This window comes from Pituophis catenifer, unplaced genomic scaffold (genome assembly GCF_029215685.1).
Source record: "Pituophis catenifer annectens isolate HBS135680 unplaced genomic scaffold, rPitCat1.0.hap2 SCAF_2, whole genome shotgun sequence".
NCBI lineage: Eukaryota > Metazoa > Chordata > Lepidosauria > Squamata > Colubridae > Pituophis > Pituophis catenifer.
In genome coordinates, this window is record NW_027256882.1 from 246,935,732 (window position 1) to 246,954,124 (window position 18,393).

The following is an 18,393-nucleotide window of genomic DNA, read 5'->3' on the forward strand; positions in this document are numbered from 1 at the left end:
CGCAGGAATAGCCGCCAGGGAGCCGGGATCTCAAGCGGCATTGATGAGCTTCTCCTCTCCCACTCCGTGGAGTCCCTTCCTGCTGCGTCGGTGGCAACGGTCGCCACGACTCATTAAAACCCCGCGAAGGGATCGCGTGGGGCCGAGGTCCTGGGCGCTTGTCCTTTTCGCCTTCTCCTCCGAGTAGGGTAAATTTAACAAGACGGTCACGGACGCGGTTCAAAATCGGGAGCTTCCCAAAGGGATGATTTTAATCCCGGCAGGTTGCCTAGTAACCCGGTTAGGAGCTGTCCTTAGCACTGGATCGTGAGCTGCTGTTCCACGTCTTACTTAACGCCCGCCCAGGTGAAGGGCAGCACGGAGTGGACTGTGGAGGGGTTGAGAAAGTTAAGCGGGTTCTTCGGACCTGCTTCGTACTCGTAGTGGAAACTATATCTGAAGAAAGCGCTGAGAAATCACTTCCATTCTGCGGGGAGAAAACAGTAGGAGTAACAGGTAGTACGAGAGCTTGCTTAGGTGAGGGTGGGGTTCTGAGCTGAAAAGTTTCTGAAGACCAGCTAGAGGGCGGCAGTTAGCACAGTTATTTCTATCTGTTTCTGCATATTTTAAATTGGCCCCTTTTCCCATTTACAAATGATATTGCATTTTTATTAAATGGCATTTGTTTAGGCAGAAAAGGCGCTCCTGGGCTCCTGATTATTTGCCAGTACAGCCTAACATGGCTCTCTTCCTACGGTGTTTGTATATTTATTCTGCTATCACATAATCATTGTGAGCGTGATTGAAGTCTTCGCTGGTGTATATTTGCCAACAGAGATGTTACAGGGTGCTTGTAAGTCAGTAGAAAGAAAATGGGCTAAGCTGTCCTTCAGAAAAGGAAACCAGTGGATAAGCAGACATCAAAGAGCCCTTATTGGATCAATGACATGACAAAGTTTGATTTCATTGAGAGACACCTAAGTGGAGTAGTTTAAATTATTTGTTATATATCACTTTAAGAATGCAATTGTTTTTAAAATTATTAAATGACTTCTATATGACCAGTTGCTGTAGTAGTTAAGCTGCTGGCCTAGAAACCAGGAGACAGTGAGCTTCCCAAATCCTGTTGGGAGACTTTTAAATTTCACATACGCACAACACATCTCTTTAATAGACACTTTTTACTATTTATTCCTTTTATATTCCAACTCACAGTCTTCCATATGCCATGGTCACCCTTAGATGAGTCTCTAGACATTGATCACCACCACCCCTCCTAGAATTGGTTAATTGAGCTTTTAGGATAATGTTTTATTAAAAGAAAATAATAAATGTCTTTGTTATAGCCACGCAAAACATTTTTTTGCTAACTATAAGGACAATATTAGTCATTTTTGCAACAGTGTGGCTGATGTGCCACAAGTGGATCCAAAGCCAATATTGTTGCCCTAGCTATTTATTGTCACTCTACATAGGCTACATAGTCTTTTTCACATCAAGATGAAAAAATATTTTAAGCAGTTTTACATGATATACAGAATAGTAAATATAAATATATAAATATAAATAGTAAAAATACATTGCTTTTCTCTGTCCCTTCCTCAAAAAGCACAAGAGTTCAGGAAAGAAATATCTCATAAGGAATCTAGAAGCCTTTGCTAAAAGGTGGATTCAATGGCAGTGCAGTGTGCTTCTTGTCCTACTACCACGTTGTGTGTGTGTTTGTGTGTGTGTGTGTATGTGCGTGTGAGAGAGGGGGGGGAGGGAGAGAGAGAACAAGCTGGGGAGTGAGTAGCAAAATTTCTCATTCTAGAAAAAAGTGGCAGTGTGATTAAGAGCCTTGGTAGTACAAGGGTTTGAGGCACCCTGTTATTAAGCTGCTTAAGACCAGCTGCCTGCAATTACTGCAGGGTTCGAATCTCGCCAAGGCTCAAGGTTGACTCAGCCTTCCATCCTTTCTAAGGTAGGTGAAATGAGGACCCAGTTTGTGGGGGCAATAAGCTGACTTTGTATAAATATACAAAAGGATGAAGGCTATTGCTGAGCACATTGTAAGCCGCCCTGAGTCTTCGGAGAAGGGCGGCATATAAATCAAATTAAAAAAAAAAAAAAAAGTTCAACTCAGTTTTAGATTGAGATATTTTAAATAATGCAGCAATTTCAGTTAACTGGGATAAAAATACTTTTTTAACATTTTCATTTATGTGAACCAGTGTATAGCCATTTAAATATTTCGAGTATCATAACATAAACAGTCGGTGAGATAGTGTCTGTGGGTACCATAATGCATCTTTTCCCTCCCAGAGATCATTACACAAACATGTGCACACACTGCTGTTTGTGAGGTGCATTGGCTGCCGGTTTTCCTCTGGGTGCAATTCAAGGTGTTGGTTATCACCTTTAAAGCTCTGCCTGGCTTTAAAGTCAGGTTACCTGAGGAACCATTTCACCTTGATAGGAATAGCCTTCCCCACCTAGATGACAGAAGGGGTTATGCTGCAGACCCCACCAGTTAAAGATTTTCAACTGATGGGGTCCAGGAGAAGAACTTTTTCTGCCATAGCTCCTGTCCTTTTGAACATTGTACCACCCCAGGTGAGATCCACACCCACTTTTCTGACCTTCCGAAAGAGCCTGAACATCTGGCTGTGCTAGTTGACCCAGTGCCCCTTCAGGGGTGCACCATTCCGGAGGTGACTATTGGATTAGGAAAGACCCCACCTCTAACTTTGTGCTTCATGTTTGCCTCCTCTCTATCTTTTAATGGTATTTATTATAAATTTGATTTATTGTTTTATTATTTTAATGTGTACTAGTTTAATGTTTGCCTCTGACAAAATGGCAAAGGTAAAGGAGTCCCTGCAGGTTTTTACTTTGCTAGAATACTTATATCCGATTTAGGAGGTGGTGCTTATCTCTGTTTCTAGGGTTAGGCCTTTGAGTTAGTGGTGTCTGAATATGTTTCTGTGGTCCAGTGGCCAGCATGACATCACACCGCAGTGCAGAATGTATGGTGTAAGTGCTGTTACTTTCTCCCTTAAGTGGTACCCATTTATCTACTCGCATTTGCATGCTTTGCCTGATGACATGGGCGGCACATAAATTTAATAAATAAAATAGTTTAAGGTCCTGAAATGACATATACTTGGACCTCATTAGAAAGCAATGTAAGTAGATGTAATCTACTGCCATATAAAAGTCCAATTTCTCAAACATCTAATGTTTCAAATTTCATGCTCTTTCTTGTAATTTAATTTTTCATGTGTTAGCCTATTTGAATAGATATTTTCTTTTGTTAACTTTTAACTAAAATTAGTTGTTGAGTTTTCAGAGTAGCCATTATCTGAAAATTGCAGACAAATTGTGGCTTTGAAATTTATAGGCGGTGAGAGAAATGTCAGTAAATCCTGATAGTAGCTGTGAGTGCTGTTGGAATACTGAGTGACTGATGATGCTCTCAGTTATTTAATGTTAGGAAAAGAAGGAGTGTCTTGGACATTTAGGCTGTGTCTTTCTTCTGACCTGTCACCAGACAGACTCAGGAGTGTGCAGGACTACTGATAAAAGTTCTCTTTCTAGAAATGTACCCCAGCAAAAACAAATCAGTCACTGCAGATGACCTTTCCTGAGATAATCTGCATTATAAGCATAATGCAGATTTTTAATTACTCTTTAACTAATATAGAACTTGTGGTGAAAAGCTGTTTTTAAGTTGAATTTATTTGATAAAATTTGATCAGATTTATATGGAGCACAATTTACTTAAGCTTTTTTTGTTCCCAGAATAGAGCATTTTTTATAAGAGGAAATATATGAAATAATCTATACTATGGATTTAACCATGTTTTCTAACTGAAGTGGAGCATCTATAATTTGCTAAAGTTTAAATTAAAAAAAAAAAGCCAAGCAGGATTGTTTCTTGGCAGATAATAAGGCATCTAATAATAGCTTCCTCTGCTAATGATTAAATGTATCATATTCCATTTTTTATTTGTTTCAGAAGGAATATTTTAGCCAAAGGCAGAACACCAGTAGTACTCACAAAGGATAGTTATGGCTTGGCTTATATAAATGAATCCTTTTATCACAATAAAGTAGTAATTATTTGGCACTCTCATGAGTTTATCCTCTATTTTAAATGTTTTCTCTGTGTATTTCCAGATAAGATTTTATTCTGTGATTATTTTGCCTCATGATATACTGTGGAGATGTGTGGAGCCTGCAAGATATCTATATTGTCTGAAGGCTGGTGCTTTCCAATGGTTCTCTGTTTCTGATTAATTGTTTTAATTTATTTACACAAGTTTGTTGTTGCTGTTTTAATTAGTGAGATATCATGTAAGTGAGATGGGCTTCTGTTTAAATTGAACAAAACAAAATAAATAAACGAAATAAATAATAAATTTGTAACATTCCTAGCTTTTTTCATAAGGAAGATTTTTTTTTATTAAGGAAAAATGTGGAATTGCTGCATTATTTATCTTAGTTATTGGTACTTTCTGGAAATATCCTTTATTTTCATTCTCTTAATCCCACTAGTGGTATAAACAATGGCAATTTTAGTTTTCTAATCTGTTTATGTGGTAGGATTCATAGTAATTCTACTGTCTTTGAGATCCTTAACACAGCCCTAAAGAGAGTTCCAATGACAAATGCCACAATGAACTGTATTGGATTTTATTCAGAGTAAATACACATTAGATTAGAGTATGATGAAAAGAGGCTGTAATCCTGACCATACAGTAGAGTAAATTTTGTTGAATTTATGGAATGATTACAGATCATGACTATTTGTTCAGCAATGGTTCAAATTTAGGACAATGTTGATCAAGGGAGACTTAAAACTGGTCCTTGCAGTTGTGGCCATCACAGCATCCATGCAATCACTTGATTGTGATTTGGACTTGAGGCAACTGGTTCACAATTACAACAGTTGTAGTATCCCATAGTCACTTGATCGCCATTTGCAACCTTTCCTGCCAGCTTCTCAGAAGGAAAGTCAGTGGGAAAACTGGCAGGAAGTTGCAAGGTGCTCCTGCTGTTGCTGCTTTTTCGCCTGCCTCTCTGTGGTATCCACCCACCTGCCTCTGCTCTGTAGCATTTGCCTGTGGCACCTGATTGTGCACCATTCTCACCCACTGCCCTGCCTGCTTGGGACTCCTTCCTTTTCTTCCTTAGCGACATGTACAATCCTTGGGTTATGAGAGGAACTGGGACTGCTGGGATTCCTGCTGTTGTGTGATACAGTCACATGACATCACACCTTATAACCTCATCACTTAGCAACAGAAATTCTGGTTCCAGTTGCCATTGTAATCCAAGGTTTACCTGTATTTCTGATAATAGCATAGGATCTCCACTATGTCCTTAGATAGCCTTAAAACCAAAGAGTAGTTTTAAATGGATCATCTATTATGTGGTTTCCTTAATGCTACAGGTATAATTTTATTATAAGGTATTTCTGATGTGATGATTATAGCCTTCTTTGGAGGCTATAATAAAATATATACCGGTATCTGGATAACATTTATACAGTATACTGTATATATCCAGCAACTGTCAATGGTTGCCTCTCCCCAAAGACCCCCCAAAGGGGTATATTTTACTTCTGAATTTTATAATCAATTATTGTTACATTTACAGTATCAATGATATAGTTTAAATTATATTTTAGGAGTTTATATTGTAACTCATGATGTAATTTTAAGCGACATTTCCATTATTTAGCTCTATTTTGTGGATAATATTGTAATTCTTTTATATTATATTGTCTACCACATACCAGTTATTACCAGTAATAACATTTAAATTGATTAATCAAACATCATGCTAGTCTAGTATGGTGGGTAATTAGCTATCTGATCAAAAAGTAATAATGAAATAGAGAGATTGGAATAAATCAAACAGTTTGGCATGATTCCAGATGCAATTCAACTTAATTATATTTTTTGGATATAAACAGCATAACATATTGCAATTTTAGCTATTCTATTATGAATATTTGATTAACATAAATGTAGTTTAAATTGTTTTCTAAGTGAAGTGCTAAAAAAACCCCTAAGTTTTTAAAATTGCCGTTCTTTTTAGGATACCCACATTATTGGTTTTGTTTTGTTTTGTTTTGTCTTTTAGTTCCCTCGAGTACATGACAGAAAACTTTTAAAGTTTTCTGTAGAGGAAGTGATAATTTTTCCTTTTGGCTATACTGTTTTTGTTTTTTGTTTTAAGTTTGAATTTACAACACTATGCCCATTTTAAAAGTGCCGGTGCGTTATAACTTTGGCATTGTGTCCCATGACGAGCATGAAAAGCTTCATCGGAGACTGGTGACTGAATATATGAAAAAAGGATTGGCTGATTTCAAGATAAAACCACGTAGGTAAGTTTAAATATTCATAACTGATGCAGTATTTATGCCTTCAATGTTTTCAGGGTTCTCAACCCATGTCTTAAGGAAAAGAGCAAATCAGCTAAACACTTCAATAGAGTTTAAATAAGATGCCATCAAAATGTAGAAAATGAAAGATATAGTGTACATTGCGATAGGTTGCACATGACCTCACCTTTGCCTTTTCAGCCTATGCTTCCTGTACAGGTAGTCCTTAGTTAACCACTAATTCAGTGACTGAAGTTATGTTGGCACTGAATCAGGGGTGAAATCCAGCAGGTTCTGACAGGTTCTGGAGAGCCAGTAGCAAAAATTTTGAGCAGTTCGGATAACCAATAGCGGAAATTTTGAGTAGTTTGGAGAACCGGCAAATACCACCTCTGGCTGGCCCCAGAGTGGGGTGGGAATGGAGATTTTGCAGTATCCTTCCCCTGGAGTAGGGAGGGAATGGAGATTTTGCAGTATCCTTCCCCTGTTACACCCACCAAGCCATGCCCACCAAGCCACATCACACTCATCGAGCCACACCCACAGAATTGGTAAAAAATTTGGATTTTACCACTGCACTGAATGAATAGTACTTATGATCTGTGCTTGAAGTTCTGGCTATCCCAGTACTCCTGCAGTCATCTGATCGCAATCTGAGCATTGGGCAGGTGGCTTGCACTTACGATAGTTGCGATGTCTCTTGATCTCTGCTGGCTTCTCACAAGCAAAGTCAATGGGGAAGCCAGCAGGGAAGGTCATTCCTGTAAATCACTCCCCTTCCCATCACTTTTTCTCCCAAAGAACCTAGCCAGGAGTGTGAGATCCCAGGGTTCTCTTATTCTGTAGTGCACATATGCCTTATATGTGGTGCCATGGCTGCACTTGTGTGGTGCCACGGGCAACCACACACGTATCTTTCTGCCACCAACAGGAGCTATCATGACCTGGTTACATTTGTGTTTGGCTGTGGCTTGTGCACTCTCTTGTTGTCTGGAGCCCCCCCTTCCCCCCACCCATGCTTGGCTGTCATCATATCATGCCATAGCAACTACTTACCTGCCCACTAACCTGCTTGCAAGCTGCCTAGGACTTGTAACTTCCTGTTGTATTACCCATTAAATTTACTTGAAAGAAGTGGGTGGGAAGTTGTGAGGAAGATTTCACTTGATGAGCCACGATCCTTGCTTAATGACAGCAATGAGGACTTTCAGGATTGCTGTTGCTAAGCGGTGCTGTCATGTGATATTGCGCTTTACAATTGCATCACTTAGTGATGGAAATTCTGGTTCCAATTTTTGATGTTAACTGAGGAGTACCTATAAATTCTTCTCTGGATCATTTTTCCATATGTACAATAGCAAATTGTTCCAATGGTGGTATCTGTACCACTTGTGGACAGGCAGATACTATTAGATTTCAGTCAAAGGTAGGAAAAATTAACATAAATACCATGTTTCCCCAAAAATAAGACAGGGTCTTATTTTCTTTTGAACCCCGAAATAAGGGCTTGGCCTTATTATTTGGGGGGGGGGTCTTATTATTTTGGAGGTGCAGGAGTCTTGGGCGGTCTGTGCAATCATAGCCGGGAGTCCAGCAGAGAGAGGTTCCCTTTGTGTGCCGCCATCAAGCCCCTCCCCTCCTGCAAGGTGTGTGTGTAGAATGTGAGCACCAAGCCGCGTGAGTGCCTGTCCCCCCCTCGCTCGCGCGCCTCCAAGGCCTCACCATGTTGATGTGGGCGAAGCCGGTGAGCACCAGGTCCTTGAGCTCATAGCAGAAGCCACGGCCTAGGCCAGCTCTCCCTGCAGGCTCCAGCTCCAGCCGGCACCATATCTGTTTGCCTCACCATAGAGTGGGAAGCGCACTCCCAGAGTGGCCGCTGCCCTGGGTGGGGTTTGGAAGCCGCAGAGGCAGAGTTTGGGGGAGAGAAAGAAAGATTTCTGCTGCTTCTGCTGCTTTCCTTGCATGCAGCCAAAAGCAGAAGCAGCAGAAGTCTTTCTTTCTCTCCCCCAAACTCTGCCTCTGAGACTTCCAAACCATAGCGCAGGCTATGTGGATGCGGCGCGTGGGCGCTTGGGAAAGAACGTGCGGGCCACTACCATGGAGCAGTAGCAGGTGCTCAAAGTTTATGGTTGGTGCCATGGGTGGCGAAAGGGGCGTAGGGGGTGCAAGAATTTGCAGGGATGTGGCTGCCTTGGGACGGTTGGGGTGGTGAGGGACCTGTGTGTGTGTGTGAGAGAGAAAGAGAGGGGGGGCTTATTTTGGGGGGAGGGCATATATTTAGGTCCATCCCAAAAATAAAGCCCTTATTTTCAGGACATGTTTTATTTTCGGGGAAACACGGTAATAAGGAAATGTAATAACTATCTGTTTAGGGAAAAGGGGGAATAAGAAACCAAAATAATCTTAGTGCTTAAACTGAGTTAACAAAAATAAACCTGACCTTCATATTTAGGAACTAGAATATTATCCCATGCCCTGGAACTTACTTAAAACTATTCATAAGATTCATGCTAAGAAATTAACTCTCTATTCTAACTGAATAGATGGAGTGAAACTCTTAATTTCTTTTCTTGGGCTCATTACTTAGAATAACATTATCTGTTTGCCTCAATGAAATAGTAGAATGCATATTGAATCTCATCTGTGAGTCAATATCAGTAGTGTCCTGTCAGATGAATTTAAATACATTTTAAAAATTGATTTGAAGAGTTTGCTATCACCACATTAAATGGAATTTTTATATGACATTAATTTTCTTGATGAGAACTAATAAAATTAATTTCTGTTATACCTTCTTAAAAAATAAAGGAAACAGAGGATAAATTACTGTTTGAGGATGGTGGTAATGTTACTTAAATACACCTCCTTGTGTTCTTGACAAAATGTGTTGTATCTTAATATCTTTTAGATCGGTTTGTATCTTGTAGAATATGAAATCAGAAGTTGATTAGTGTAATCATTTCTAGCCTGCAAAACCCAGACAAGCACTAGGCATAATTTGAAATAAGGATAAGGATAAGGATAATTTTATTTCTATACCGCCCCTCTCCCGAAGAACTCGGGGCAGTGTACAGCCAGGTAAAAACACAATACAAATATCACAATTTAAATTTAAAAAATTATTAAAAGTATTACATTTAAGGCCAATTAACTAAAAAACCCAAAAATTTAAGAATTCCAAATTTAAAACTCAATTATGAAGCTAGCCCTGCCTGTCGGAAGAGCAGGGTCTTAAGAGCACAGCAGAGGTCAGAGATCTTGCGTATGTCCAGGGGCAGTTCATTCCAAAGGGCAGGGGCTCCCACAGAGAAGGCTCTCCCCCTGGGTGTCGTCAGCCGATATAATTTGGCCGACGGCACCCTGAGGAGTCCCTCTCTGTGGGAGCAAACTGGTCGGTGGGTGGCTATCGGTGGCAGAAGGCGGTCTCGTAGGTACCCAGGTCCTGAGCCATGGAGCACTTTAAAGGTGGTAACCAACACCTTGAATCGCACCCGGAAGACCACTGGGAGCCAGTGCAGCTCACGCAGGAAAGGTGTTACATGGGCGCAACGAGTTGCATCCATAATTACCCTCATGGCTGCATTCTGGACCAGTTGGAGCCTCCGAGTGCTCTTCAAGGGGAGCCCCATGTAGAGAGCATTACAGTAGTAATGTAACCTTTCCTCTGCAGACTTGCTCCTTTCCTGATTTCACTTAAGAAGATGCTGAAAATGAGTTACTTTGCAGAGTGTTTTAGCTTAGATCTTGCCATCAATTTATTTTCATTGATTTCTTCAAATAGCTTTTTAATATTGCTTTGTTTTAGTTGTTAATTTGCACCTTGGATAATTTAAGGTTATATTGTATAAATCAGTGAGAGTCGTTTTTAATTGTGGTAAAATATATATGCAATAAATAATTATATAAATAACAGAGGAGATGAAAGACATTCTGCCACCTTTAACAATTCACTAGGTCCTATTAGACATCTGGACTTTTTCAGCCCATGTATAGTCATCCCCCCCCTCTCTCCCCCTTACCCCCTCTCTTTCACACACACATACATGAAATTCATCTGTCTTATCATAAGTATATTGCTATCAGTTGGCAGATTAATAATGTAAGAAGAGGACTTCTGGCTGATGTTGTGGTGAGATCGGACATGAGGAGCATGTCTCCGCATTCCCACACTGAATTCTCCCCATTAGAGGGCTCCAAAAGGAGCTAAAGCCAACCTGGAGGGGTGGTGAAGAAAAGAGGGGTGCCCTGCAGGTCATGGAGACTCGCAATCTCTCCCACTTCATTCAGGGCTTTCTTCCCTCTCGCTCACGAGGAGAAGAGGCAGCCATTTTTGTCCCTAGCTGGCAACAAAGAAAGTGCAGGAGTGGTGTAAATGAACAGTGAATGGAACTGGGTGAGATTATTCCTTTTTTACCTAAAACCTAATCCTAAAAAAAAAAGAGGAGAAAAAAAATTCAGAAGAGACTCTCAACTATTTGTTAAAGTGGTGAATAACTATATATAGAAAAACTACAGGCCTGAAAGAAAGGAACTAAGAGGGGGGAAGTTAATAATTCCAAAGCAAAGAAAATTGGATGGTTAAATTGGACAGGCGTTATTTTGGAAAGGCATTTTAAAATGCTGGATCTATTTATTTTAATAATTGACTTTCCTTTTATCAATTGAATTAAAATTGGAGTAAATAATGTTAAAATAATACAATACACTTATCATGAAGAGTTCATAGCATCCTACATCTATCATTACAGATTATTCCAAGAATTATAGCTGAGGAGAATTGATTATTTCATGCATAATTAAATTCTTACTCCAAGGTGCCTTACAATATATCATCATGGTACATGTCATAGCTTGATACAATGATGACTTCCTAGCAAATATATGCTTAGTGCAATAGACATAGATACATTCATAAATTATTAATGGTTATTTCTTATAAAAATGCAATCCATTAATCAATGTCATTAACTTCAAAGCAGTATGATGGTCATACTGGTCATAATTAATATATTTCTGTTGACCACTGATATAACATACTTACTAGCTTCGTACAAGTGGCCCTTGTTTAACAACCACTCATTCAGCAACTGTTTGTACTTGCAGTGGTGCTGAACAAGTGGTAGTTATGACTGGCCTTCAAAAATTCTGGTTGGCACACCACTCCTTTAGTCATGTGATTGCGATTTGTGAGATTCCCTGCCAGCTTTCCACAATGAGAGTCGGGGAAGTTGACAAGTATTTTGGAAGTCATGATCAATTGAGGTCCTTACCTAATGACCTACAGCCGTGATGGTGAACCTATGGCACACATGCTGGAAGTGGCATACAGTGCCATCTCTCCGGGCACGCCAGCGGTCGCCTGTTGCTCTTCCGGATTCCGGCCAGCTGGTCTTTGTGCACGCATGCACGCCAGAAACTGGAAGGCCAGGTGACCAGTGTGCATGTACATGCTGTAAACCAGAAGCTCAGCTTCCCGGCGCACACATGTGCACCGGGGAACTGCTTTTCCGGTTTCCGGCGCTCCCACACGTGCGCACCAGGGAGCTGCTATTCCAGTTTCTGGTGCTTCCCCTATGTGTGCACGCTCCCGTTTCAGCACTCAGTGCCGAAAAGGTTCACCAACACTGACCTACAGGATCCTCACAATGATAGAGACTGCCAGAACTGTTGTTGCTAAATGATGAAGTTGTGATGTCACACTTTATGACTGCATTGCTTAGTGATGATAATTCTGGTCCCAATTACTGTTATTAACTGAGGACCACCTGTATTGTCAATATGGAATTACTCTAGTGACTAGAGTAGGAATTACTAGAGTAATTCCACATTGGAATTACCCAGTTACTCTGAGTAATATTTCAATTTCTGCCTTGAAAGTAAAGAAGATAGATACCATTGTATAAATTAGTTTTTTTTTCTTAGTCTGCTAATGGGAAGTATGATTTTTACTCTTTCAAAGATATTCTGCTCTGTCTCTGATTTCTGGCATTCCTATGTATCAATTATTTAATTTTTGCAAGTTCAGGTATTGATTAAAACTTTCTATGTTAGTTTCTTATTGAAGACATATAAATATGAACTATAATACCATATGAAATATTTAACATCTACAAGTAAAATTGAATGAATTATTTCAGCCAATATTAGTTAAACAACTGATTAAACAAAAATGAAAAGACATAGTTTTGCCTTAGAATTTCAAGTGATTCCTGTGTTATAGCTGCACAAAATCTGATAGGTCAAATGTAGTGAATATACATTCCTTAACTAAGAGGTGGATTTAAGATTTTTTTTAAAAAAATATCCCTAGCTTAATGTTACTTTTTTCCCGAAAAAATTCCACACTTGCCACAGGATGGCTCCTTTGTTTATTAAAAAAAATAAGTGAGAATCATAGAAGTGGTTGATTTACAGCAGAAGATATAATCCAGCAAAACTGATGCAGACATACCCACAACAGATCCATCACATTATTCATTCCCTTTTGGGGTAAGCAGTGTTAAGCCAAGTGTGGATACATAAGAAGCAAAAATAATAAGCAAAATGTTTAAAAATGAAAATATGGACAAGGAAAGAAAATACAGGACACAATTGATAAAAAATTCAAAATAGGCAAAATAAACGTGGTTGAAGCTTACAGCCAGTGGTGAAATCCAAATTTTTTTACTACCGGTTCTGTGGGCATGGCTTGGTGGGTGTGATGTGTATTGGTGGGCGTGGCTTGGTAGGCATGACAGAGGAAGGATATTGCAAAATCTCCATTCCCACTCCACTCGGGGACCAGCCAGAGGTGGTATTTGCCGGTTCTCCAAACTACTCAAAATTTCCGCTACCGGTTCCCCAGAACCTGCCAGAACCTGCTGGATTTCACCCCTGCTTACAGCATGGCATTGATAAGTGCAATAATTATTATTGAGTGACTCTCAGGGAAAACATGCCAGAAGTGTAAAGCCAGAATTGAGAATCCCTTTTCCAGTTCACTAGCACCCATTTAATCTCAGAAAATGATGAGAATATCATTAAACAGTGCTTCTTCCTTCATCTGGCATATGTTTGTACTTTTGTGGCTCCAGCTACTCGCTTAGTTTTTATCCTGGAAGAGATTTGAAATTAATTGTACTTGGTACTTGCAAAGATAGTGAATTCTCTTTTCTTTGGAAAACAGTTGGGCAAAGATTTAAGATTTTCAATAGCAGTGGAAATGCCTGTAGCAGGAAGAACTTGTTGATGATCACATTGTTTTCGTGACCTCCAAATCAAACACTACTTTGAGCAATTCCAACTGAACTGCTAACTGTAGGCAGACAGAACTTCACAGTTCCACCGAGAGAGCTTAAACCAGTACCTTTGGCATATACTACTGTTCCAGTAGAAAGATGTCAACTGCAAGGGAGAGACGATAATAGACACCTTATACACAAAACTGTGCGTCCTGAGAGACCCACTCTTCAGAAGGCAAACAGCTTGCTCTTGTTTTCCTAGTACTTAATAACCATTTGTTTAGTGACCATTCAAACGAAAATAACCACTTCTTCAGTGATCATTCAAACTTACAGTGGTGCTTAGGTGCTGAACGAATGGTACTTATGTCTGTACTCAGTTCCAGTCGTTGTTGCATCTCTGCATGTGATTGTTCAGCATTTGGATTGCAATTATGACATTGTAGCGTCACACAGTCACAGTCAGGAATTTGTGACTTTCTTTTCTATCTTCCTGCAAGCAAAATCACTTGTAAAGCTGGCAGGAGGTTGCAAATGTGACCATGTGAGATTGTATTTAATGATGATGTGGGATTTGTATACCAACTGGACATGCAGAACTGCCATCACTGAATGGCACAGTCATGTGATACTGGGCTTTTCAATTGCATCACTTAGTAACAGTAATTCTGGTCCCAGTTGATGTTAGTAAGCAAGGACTATCTTAAGGTGGAAGTGGTAAAGATGCACAGGAATGTACTAGCTAGGAGTTGGGAACTTCCCTCTAGACCAGGGGTGGGCAACTGTGGCCCCTTTACAACCTGTGGACTTCAACTCCCAGAATTCCTGAGACAGCCAAGCTGGCTCAGGAATCCTGGGAATTGAAGTCCACAGGTCGTAAGAGGGCCACAGTTGCCCACCCCTGCTCTAGGCCAAAGCCTGGGCAATATCAGTGCCAAAGCTAATGAACATATTGAACTCTGAAAGCAACTTCTTAAGATAGATTACTTTCAGGATAGAAAACCAGTATTTCCATCTAGATAAAAGGGTGGCCTGTCATACACATACATATTTCTGATCTTACCAGGACAGAATTGTCAAGTCTGTAGATGCTATAAAATTTGTTGTAAAAGTGAGACAGCAGCAGAAAGTCTTTGAATATATTAAAGACTCACATTACACAATGGCTCTTTTAAAATTAAATAAGCTTTCTGTTCTTTTATGCTTGAAAAGTTAATTCTATGTATGTATCCAATTAAATTGATATTCCCTTGGGTGTATCTTTCTAGAAATCCATTTGAACTTACTGAAGAATTCATTGAGAATTTCAATAATGCCTCAGAAACAGAAAGAAAGGAAGCATTCATAGATCTGGCTAAAAAAATGCTTGTTAGATGCAAGGTTTGTATATATAGGATATACAAGATCATTTATAAAGACCATCTGTTGAACCTAAATGTTTATGGTGCTGTTTAAGACCTGAGAATTAATGAAAATACTTTTTACTACATTCACATTCACATTTACTACATTTCACATTCATTTTCTTTTTAAAGTTATTCATACAAAGATGTGCAGAAAGGACATTGTTAAAATAATTTGTATTTGGACACCTAAAATGTGTAAGAAATTGCCAGGCTGAAAATGCTTGAAATACTTGTTTTCTTTTTAAACGTAGTCAGGTTGAAGTAATTTCATGAAAACAATCTTGGCAGTGAGGAAAGTACATCTTAGTTTTTAATTATGGCCTCTTGTTCCAGGAAATGAGGAAAAAGAAATGGCCTGAGACTTTCCCTTTATAGTTAAGTTAAATATTGTTGTGGCAATCTAGTATAAAAATAAGGCAAAGTTACTCCAACTCTGACAGATTTATGTTTTCAAAGCTTACTCCCAAATGCCTGAAGATGTTTCATTGGATTGGTTTTGGGCACCATATGTGCCCTCTTCACAAACTGGCTCAGTGCAAGTCATTGCTGGAATGCAGAGCTTGTAATTAATTGCTCTTTGTTTCAAGGCACTTCAATTGATGGTAACAATATAATTGCACTCAGTATTTATCTTCTTATTTAAGTCTTAACTTGAGGGATGAAAACATTGCTATCTCGGCTAGCCCTTGTATTTTCTTGTCAGCAGTTCATTTTAAATGTTATCTTTAAGTAGAGTTTTGCATACTTTGACAATGCTATATTTTGCACTGCCATTCATTATGTTTCTGTTATTTATTAGAGCAGTTCCACTTTTCCAGTCTTGACAAAAGATGCCACTGCTTTACGAGTCTTGTGCATTCCTTAAGCAGCATCAGCAACATGTATTCTAAGCAGAAGGCTGAAAAATGTCAGGCTGCTTTAATGATTAGCTCAGAGGCACTTCGTGCAAAGTCTGAAGAATTTCTTCTGAATGTCTTCAGAATGTGCTCATTTCATTAGTTTTTAGTTCAGCCCCAAGTTAGCTTGGGGGGGAAATGGTATTATAATCTTTTGCTTCTTTCCATTTTATATTCTGGACAGAGACGATTGGGTCTCAACATATTAGGTTGTGGGAAGTATGTGAATCTTCCAGTCGCATGGACCGAGGCAATAATGTTATCGCAGTGCAAAGGAGAAATTAGTGAAGGTATGTTGCTTTTTCATTTTAATTGATACACATTTTCTCTTTTTGCTGAACAAATGCTGCTAAATTATGAACACAGGGGCCTCATTTTAACAAAGTATTTCATGGAAGGAAGCTGTTATGTCTGTTCAATATAAAAATACACAATTAGCTAAAATACATCAACATGCTTTTGGAATAATGATGTCATTATGCAAATGACTTAAATTGATGCGCATGGCATAATTTGCTTAACATGCAAAATGTTGCTATTCCACAAGAGGTAAATCGTGCAGATATTGTAAAATTAAATCAATATACATTTAACTTGTCTAGACTACATTGGATCCAGTTAATCTTTTTTTGGGGGGGAAATTTAGAAGGAAATTTATGCTGTTGTATCCAACATTGACTAAATGTTTGCTATCTTTAAAATAAAGCTTTTTTTCTCTTGGATAGAATATGCTATGCCTAAGATTTTGTATCAAGTGTGTTTTGGTCTTAGAATGATTCCAGTGGCTTAGATTATTTTCTTATTCTTACTCTTACATTATTTTAAATTATGGATGTGCAACCAGAAGCCTAAAAGCTGTATTGGGCCAATTATCAAGATTAGTTGGTTTGTCTATTAGTTGAAATGTATTTGTAAGAGAAATGGGTTCGGACAAACATAAGAATGCTGGCAGGAAGTAGCTAAAAATGTTAAGGTTTTGCTACCCTCTACTGGCCATATATTTTCATGCATTTCAGATATACCTTAGTATGTAGCCCTAGGAAAGGGGAACACAGAGTAAAATAGAGTTAGAAAGGAAAAATAAAGGCAAGAGCAAAAGAATGGATTACAATTACTTCTAACTCGCCAGCACCAAAAAAAGTGCAAAACAAAAACACCTGGTTGTTCCACATGCTAAATTGGGTAAGTGTTTTAGGATAATAAAACGCTTGTTCTGATAAGTGGCTCTTTTCTACCCCAGAGTTCATAACATGGATTAAAGAAAGTAGCAACGTACTGCAGCCCTAAATCAGGGGTGAAATCTAAAATTTTTCCCTACCGGTTCTGTGGCGTGGCTTGGTGGGGAGGTGTCCTGTGACTGAGTGGGCGTGGCCAACTCGATGTCACTCACAGCCACGCCCACTCAGTCACAAGACCCCCTTCCACCAAGCCACGCCCACAGAACCCGGTAGGAAAACTTTTAAATTTCTTTCTCTCGCTGCTCCGCCCACCAGCTGCCATTGCTACCCGTTCTCCGAACCATTGGCCATCATCGCTACCTACTCGCCCAAGCCGGTCCGAACCGGGAGCATTTCACCCCTGCCCTAAATATAAGATCTAAACTCAAGACTACAAAAGAAACTATTCTTGGTGTGGTCACCAGAGCCAAATGAATTTGGGCTTAGTTTCTAAGTTTGTGTCTGTTGAGAGTGTGAGCAAAGAATCAGTAAAACAGTTAAATCAAGGATTATCCAAAGAAAAGAATAATGGTTGCTTAAGATGAAGAATAAGTGTAAGATTTCAGGTACTGCTTGAATTCATCCAGGGCATCCATAATTTAACATTGTTTCAGAATGACTTAACATGTATGGATGCAGTCGTGGGTTTGTAAAATGACCAACTGTGGCTAATGCAATGAACCATAGCTGAGCAAACAATGCTTCCAATTTGATGCATGAAGTAGCTTAAATACTAGTTAGATTGTCACGGACCCCGGCCAAACTGGTGGCCCGCAGGCTGTATGCGTCATGCACAGGCCATGCCCACCCCAGCTCTGCAAAGGCAAAAAAATGTTGAGATACGTCACGTGACATCACATGAAGTGATCGAGTTTGACACCTGTGAGTTAGGGGCTTAGAAACTTTTGCCTAGGATTGCAAAAGTACAAGACAAAGAGCCAATAGGGTGCTGTGATTGATAGATAGAAATTTAGCCTTACAGTCCTTCATTGCCTTCAGAAAAAAAAAAAAAAAAAGAGAGAGAGAGAGAGAGAGAGAGAGAGAGAAACAATAAGGGAAATAGAAGCTATTCTTATGCTGCTCTGAACTTTAGTGATCATGAGTTATGCAGAGTTAAAATACACTTGCTTTTTAAAAGGCATGCTATAAACTGGCCGGTTCAAAAGTTATCCAAGGTGGTATCTCTTAATGAGGAATACAATGCATAATTTTTCTACTGCAGGAAAATTTCCTTGATTCTCATTTGGGAAGGATGTAGGGAGGTACCTCTTCTTAATTCAGTTACACATGGAAGAAAAA

The 18,393-nt window shown here is 39.3% G+C and overlaps 1 protein-coding gene across 1 annotated transcript in view; it reads left to right on the forward strand.

Moving 5' to 3' along the window:
- The first annotated feature begins 6,224 nt into the window (after positions 1-6,224).
- The window catches only part of TMEM232 (transmembrane protein 232), a 113,606-nt gene continuing 101,437 nt past the window's right edge, over positions 6,225-18,393 (forward strand). The window contains exons 1-3 of the mRNA XM_070935733.1: positions 6,225-6,358; positions 14,844-14,955; positions 16,062-16,167. Of these exons, the coding sequence (XP_070791834.1) occupies positions 6,225-6,358; positions 14,844-14,955; positions 16,062-16,167 (352 nt within the window). The remainder of the gene's footprint in view (positions 6,359-14,843; positions 14,956-16,061; positions 16,168-18,393) is intronic.